General features: G+C 38.7%; 1 protein-coding gene across 1 annotated transcript; it reads left to right on the top strand.

Annotated features, from left to right (window-relative positions):
• Positions 1-729: 729 nt before the first annotated feature.
• LOC118852116 (olfactory receptor-like protein OLF3) lies at positions 730-1686 on the top strand. Its single transcript, XM_036761776.1, has one exon. It carries the CDS (start codon positions 730-732, stop codon positions 1684-1686), a length of 957 nt encoding a protein of 318 aa, XP_036617671.1.
• The last annotated feature ends 4912 nt before the right edge of the window (positions 1687-6598 follow it).

Below are 6598 nucleotides of genomic sequence, written 5' to 3'. Positions count from 1 at the left end.
AAGGAATTAAAGCTAGGTCTTATGACTCAAATCAAACCAGTCATGTTGATTTTCTGACTTCTTCAAAAGAGCAGGAGAAACAGAAGACAAATTGCCAGGGGTTTGGAGATTGAATAAAATTGTAGCAATGAAGGGAGAATAATCAGATATTATAGAATTGTTTTTTTTAAGATTAAATCAGATTTGATTATGTTCCTAAGGTGAATGGAAAGATCTAATAGGGAGTGAAAGATGGAACATATATAAAAGAATGACAGATGGAGGAAGGTCTCAAAGATGGGAGGTAATGAGGTTGAAGATACAGGTGGAGGTTAAAAGACCATGGTTAGCAAGTCAGTCTGTGGTAACAAAATAGAATTAAATTGTCACACAGTGATATCCAACTCATGGTCAGTGATTCTTAGAGTTGTAAGGAACCTTAGCAGTTTCCTATTAGAGGTCCCTAATCAGTACTGAATGACCTTGACAATATGTCCTCAGAAAGGTAATCCAGTTTCTGTTTATATGCTTTTGCTGAGAGGTGATTCATTACCTCAATGAGGCATCTCACTCCATTTGTTCTCAGCAGCACCGAATTTAAGCAACTGCCTTGCCTAGGCCAAGTTGACAGTTATATAATTACCCCAGCTGGGAAAATAACACACTTCTTTGAAAGGCTATTGATCTGGTTTTCTAACCAAATGTTCTTATTCTTTCTACTCTTTTCTACAGATTACTTTTCTCAATTTAATGGGAACAGTTAACCAGACATGGGTGAGTTCATTCATTCTCTTGGGTCTGTCTAGTGACTGGAAGACTCAGGTCTCACTCTTTGTTCTTTTCCTGGCAATGTACCTGGTCACTGTGCTTGGAAATATCCTTATAATCATTCTGATCCATCTTGACAGCCATCTCCACACACCTATGTATTTCTTCCTCACTAATCTCTCTCTTGTGGATGTCTCTTATGCTACCACTATTGTCCCCCAGTTGTTGGTTCATTTCTTGGAAGAGGAGAAATTAATTTCTTACCTGAGCTGTGCAGCTCAGTTATTTTTCTCTCTGGGGCTAGGTGGCATTGAGTTTGTTTTGCTTGCAACAATGGCTTATGACCGCTATGTGGCAGTTTGCGACCCTCTGCGCTATTCAGCCATCATGCATGGTGGGCTGTGTGTCAGGCTGGTAGCTGCCTCCTGGTTTGGTGGTTTTCTGAATTCTCTCATGCAGACTGTCATCACGTTCCAGCTTCCCACGTGCACAAATCACATCATTGACCACATATCGTGCGAACTCTTAGCTGTAGTCAGATTAGCCTGTGTGGACACTTCTTCCAATGAGGTTGCAATTATGGCTTCCAGCATCATCCTGCTCATGACCCCATTTTTGTTGGTTCTGCTGTCCTATATCAAGATCATCTCAACTATCCTGAAGATCCAGTCCACAGAGGGAAGGAAGAAAGCCTTCCAGACTTGTGCTTCCCACCTGACAGTGGTGGCTTTGTGCTATGGGATGGCCATTTTCACTTATATCCAGCCCCACTCAACCCCTAATATCCTGCAGGAGAAGATGATCTCACTATTCTATGCTCTATTAACACCCATGTTGAACCCTGTGATTTACAGTATGAGGAATAAGGAAGTGAAGGGAGCCTGGCAGAAACTTCTAGGGAAATTCGATGAAATAAAATTGAAGCTGACAACCTCATGAGTCACAGGGAAAGGCCACAGTGTCTTGTACCCTCCCACCCTGTCCTGACTATGACAAGAGCTGCTCACATATCTCTCCTCTCCCTATTGAGAGATAGGAGAACTCTTCCTGGCCCTCTTTAGATAGGAAAGGTAGGCCAAAGAGGTAGCAGGCAGAATGTTGAGTGATACAATCAGGATTTACAAAGACAGAACTCATATCCTTTTTACATTTGCTTTCTATGTCCTGTCCTCCAACATGCTCCCTCTTCCCTGCCCCCACCCTGTGGGGCACCTTAGAGTACTTCCTTCTTCCTTCTTTTCAGCTTCCTTTTGTGTTTTGTCTTCCCCCAATAGGAGGAAGCTCTTCAAGGGCAGGGAATATCTTTCTTTTTTGTATTTATATCCCTGATGCCTAGCATAATGCCTGGCACTTGACATCTTATGTAAAATATTAAATTCTATTTTGTCACTTCGATTTACCATATTGATTACCCTCCATATCACCACCAATCATGAAATGAGCACCAATTCTTGAAATGAACAATTTCTTCTTAAGACAAAACGCATTTAAATGTAAGAAGATTTACTCAGAATAGCAAGTGACACATTGAGCCCAGCATAAGATAGTGAAACTGGGTGTATGTGCTTATGCGCCAAGGAAGGAATGACTTTTCTATTTTTTTAAATATAAAATTCCAGAACTCTATTTTGTGAAGCTTATTTTTTTTTTCTTTTTCATTCCTAAGGTTCAACATGTAGTTGTCAAAGCTTCCCTTCTCTGTACTTTACTTTCACTTCTTCCCCTTGCCCTTCCTCTTCCCTTAGCCCTTCCCCTTTCCCTTCTCCTCCTCTTCCTCTTCCTTCTTTCCTCCTCCTCCCCCTCCTTCTTTTTGCTGCAAACCATACTTGTCCTCCCATTTGTACTTCTCACTGGAAAAAAAAAACAAAGCCGTTATGAAATACGCATAGTCAAACAAAACAAGTTTGTACATTTAGTGTGTCTGAAAATGTGTCTCGTTCTGCATCTTGAATATATCTGCTCTTTGTTAAAAGGTGGGTAGCATTAGACAGAACATCTTAGCATTAAAATTAAGGAAGAAGTGCTTTGGCAGGGCCTTCTTCATTCTGGGGACATTGGTTATGTCTGTATGGAACACAAATAGATTGGAAGAGTTCATTTAGGGGAGAGTCATCTCTCGGGGATTTTAGATCAGAAGTTAGCCAAACCAAGAGTCTTGAAATTATAAGGATATAACCATAGGCCATTGATTCTTGAGAGAAATGTAAACTCATTCATTCAATAAGCATTAATTAAATGTAAGGCACTGCAGGGGTCACAGGAGATTCCAAGACAATATGGAAAACAGTCCCTATTCTCAAGGACCTAACAATTTAAGGAGTGATGCATTTACACAGCTGAATGTAAGCTCCTTAATGGAAGGGGACATTTGTCCTTGTATCACTACCACCTAACACAGTTCCCTTCCTATACTTGGTGCTTGACAAACAAATGCTTTTGGAGTATGATTGGGTAATTAAATATGTGATCTATTAGGAAGATCAGAAAAGGCTTCACATAGTAATTAACAATTGAGTTGAGTCTTGCAAGAAACACAACGTTCTAAGAGTGTGTGATGAGAAGGGAGTACATTTCTAGTCATGTGAGACAGCTTGTGCAAAGATACAGACAAGAGCAATGCAATCCTGAATTTGGGGAACAAGAAATAGGTGAATTTGCTCAAAATGGAGAGTGCATCGAGGGGAGTGATGTGAAATAACTGTGGAAAGGAGAGACAGTTCTAGTCTGTGAGGAGCTTTAATGCATAACTGAGAAATTCATATTTTATCATATGACCAATAGGAAGCCATTGAACATTCTTGAGTAGCACACAGACATGGTCAGACCAGATTTCTATATGTAAGCAAATAAATGGCATGACTGAGGGAACAAACGATTGAAGCAGTATGTGTTTGTGTGTGGGGTGTGTGTGTGCGCGCGCGTGTGTGTGTGTGTGTGTGTGTGTGTGTGTGTGTGTGTGTGTGTGTGTGCATCTGTGGTATAAATAGTGATTCCACACCTTTTAAGATTTTGCCTACAAAACCAATAGAGCCAGAGTAGGATAAATGGTTACGGCAAAAGTAAAAATCAGCATAAAGCATATCAAATGTTTCTATTTTAAAATGTCACAAGAAAATTGAAGAAGAGAGTATAGTATGTTGGGAAGAGTGCCAATTTGAGAATCAGAAGAGATGGATTTGAATTCCTGGCTCTATAATTTTCTTTCTGTATCTTTAATGTATGTGAACCTCAATTATGTCATCTGTAAAATAAGGGCCTGGCCTAGACAATTACTTCCTTTTCTGATCCTGTGAAGCTGTAAACTTAGGCAACTGTATGGTGAAGTGGATAGAACATTAGACTTGGAGTCAGGAAGACCAAGGTTCAAATCTGACCTCAAACACTTAGTCACTGTATTAACCTAGGCAAATCACTTGACCTCTGTCTGCCTCAGTTTTCTCATCTATAAAATGGCGATTGTTATAGAACCTACCTCCTAGAGTTATTCTGTTGATAAAATATTTCTAGTATTTTCAACATTAAAGCACAATACATGTGCTAACTATAGTTATTAGTGTTATTAATAATGTTAATTACTAATAACATTGACTATTACTCATATTTACAATAATAATACAAGTTATTCACAGTGTAAATACTTATTGATAGAAATAATAATTAATAAATGGTAATTATTACTTGTTAATATTATTTACTATAATTGCTATATTATATTATTGATAATAACCCCACCCCCTACTATTCTTACTCCTACTACTTCTACTACTGCTATCTATAAACTTGGCTTTAAGTTGAAATCGATGTCCTTCATGCAGGAAGGTGAGTCAAACACACAGCAGAAAGGACAGTCAAACACACAGAGGCAAGAACAAAGGACAGAAGTCTAAGTTCATGGCCCTTTTAAAAGAAACTTTAGTCTCCAATAACCTTTCTTTTCCTTTGTGACTCACCATAACAGTCCCATAGAAGACCTTACCAACTCTGGTTAAGTGACCCAGTGATGTCTATGCTGCCATATTAAGAGAGTATCAAATTTGCCCCTATTGGAAATCCTTAAATGAATAAGAGGAAGAAATAATAAAGTAGATGAGACAGGAACATTGGGGTTAAGAGAAGTGAGGGAAAATTATCTATCATTTCAAATTTTTGATTCTCAGAATTTTCTTTCCCCACAAAAGAGTCTATACCTGGTATCTACTTTCCTGCCTCTGTCTCCACATCAGATAATTGGCTTTGTAGACTTCCCATATATTTCTGAGCATTTTGTTCTATTAAAAGTGTTTTTAAAAATTTCGTTGTTCCTCCTCACAACCCTGTGAATTCATCTGGGCTGGCTGATAATTATTTCCATTTGACAGATCAGGAAACTAAAGCCTGAGGGTGGCCGTGTGGCTTGCTTGAAGTGTCACAAATTGAATGTGAATCTATTTGAACATCAAAACCTGATAACAATTCTGGAAATCAAACAAGGAGCATGACTTTTGGAAAGTAGCTTTACCTCTCGGGGGCTATTTGCTCATGTATACTAGACTCATCTAAAAAAAAGTATATTTTCTGGCATTCTACTACTCCCTTGAAATTTCAAACACATAGCTGTAAAGGCTGAATTTGAAGACTGGCTCTTCATATCCTGCAGAGTCCTGAGACAAAAGCTAGAAAGCTCCACATGTAAGATGGGGGAGACTCCTGATAAGTTTATAAAAAAATGATCATAGGCTATAAAGTATAGCCTATATGTACACTACTCAAACTAGTGTACCGTACTCAAACATTTTGAAAATCATTGATAAATCTTAGGATGCAATGCCATTGACAAGGGGAGTGATGTGAACAAGTGATTGACAAGGAGAACCATGAAGACAAATTACTTCAATAAGAAATGATGCAATAATTTAATATTTAGAGACTTCAAAACAACTACAAAATACAGATCCCTTTCAGAAGTAAGCAGGACTGCACAGTTGAATCCCACAACTCTGCATATGAAACTCACAATCGAAATTTCTTATGGGAACAGTAGACCACTTATTTTCTTTGTCCCCCATGTTTTTGGAGGGGGGGAGGCAGGGCAATTGGGGTTAAGTGACTTGCCCAAGGTCACTTAGCTAGTGTGTCAAGTGTCTGAGGCCGGATTTGAACTCAGGTTCTCCTGACTCCAGGGCCAGTGCTCTACTCACTGTGCCACCTAGCTGCCCCCTTTGTCCCCCACTTTTTCCAGAATTTTGGGGAACAAGGATTTTCTCAGTCTTCTGGCTTTCAGAAAGGATCAAAATCTTTTTTTCTTTAATCTAATTAAGATATGTTAAGTCTGAGGAAAGCAAATAAAGACAAAGAGTACCAAATAAATAGGTAACATAATTTTTTTTTTACAAATGTTTAAGATGGGCAGGTTTCCATAGTTTTGAAGAGATTAATTCTTTTAATCCTATTTGATAATCTCTGAAGGACCTCAGTTCTAGCCTCAGTCTTATCAGTCTTGGGGGACTTAGCATTCCCATCTACAAGTGGATATTCTGATGACATAACTTCACAACACTTACCTTGCATAATTTATCATTTGTTAGGTGTTGCAACCCACTCACCCTCACTATCTGATTTTCTATTGTCCTTTAGATGAGTTGAATTTCTATTCTTGGGACAAAGTAGTATTCCATAACTCACAGCCATTGTCAATGTTAGAATTGGATATTTGTTTCAGAGAGAGGCTTGATATCATGTCATAACAGAAAGAGCCCTGGATTTGAAGTTGGAGAGCCTGATTTCAGAACCCATCTCTTGCACTTACTATGATCGTAGAAAAGTTACTTCATCTCTTTGGATCTCAGTTTCCTCAACTGTAAAATGCAGGGGT

The sequence above is a fragment of the Trichosurus vulpecula genome, chromosome 5, assembly GCF_011100635.1.
Source record: "Trichosurus vulpecula isolate mTriVul1 chromosome 5, mTriVul1.pri, whole genome shotgun sequence".
Taxonomy (NCBI): domain Eukaryota; kingdom Metazoa; phylum Chordata; class Mammalia; order Diprotodontia; family Phalangeridae; genus Trichosurus; species Trichosurus vulpecula.
Note: the sequence above shows the minus strand (reverse complement) of the source record. Positions and strands in the feature narration are given on the sequence as shown.

Bases quoted from the DNA above. Each gene is read 5' to 3' on its own strand.
- LOC118852116 (XM_036761776.1), top strand. From the start codon at position 730: ATGGGAACAGTTAACCAGACATGGGTGAGTTCATTCATTCTCTTGGGT.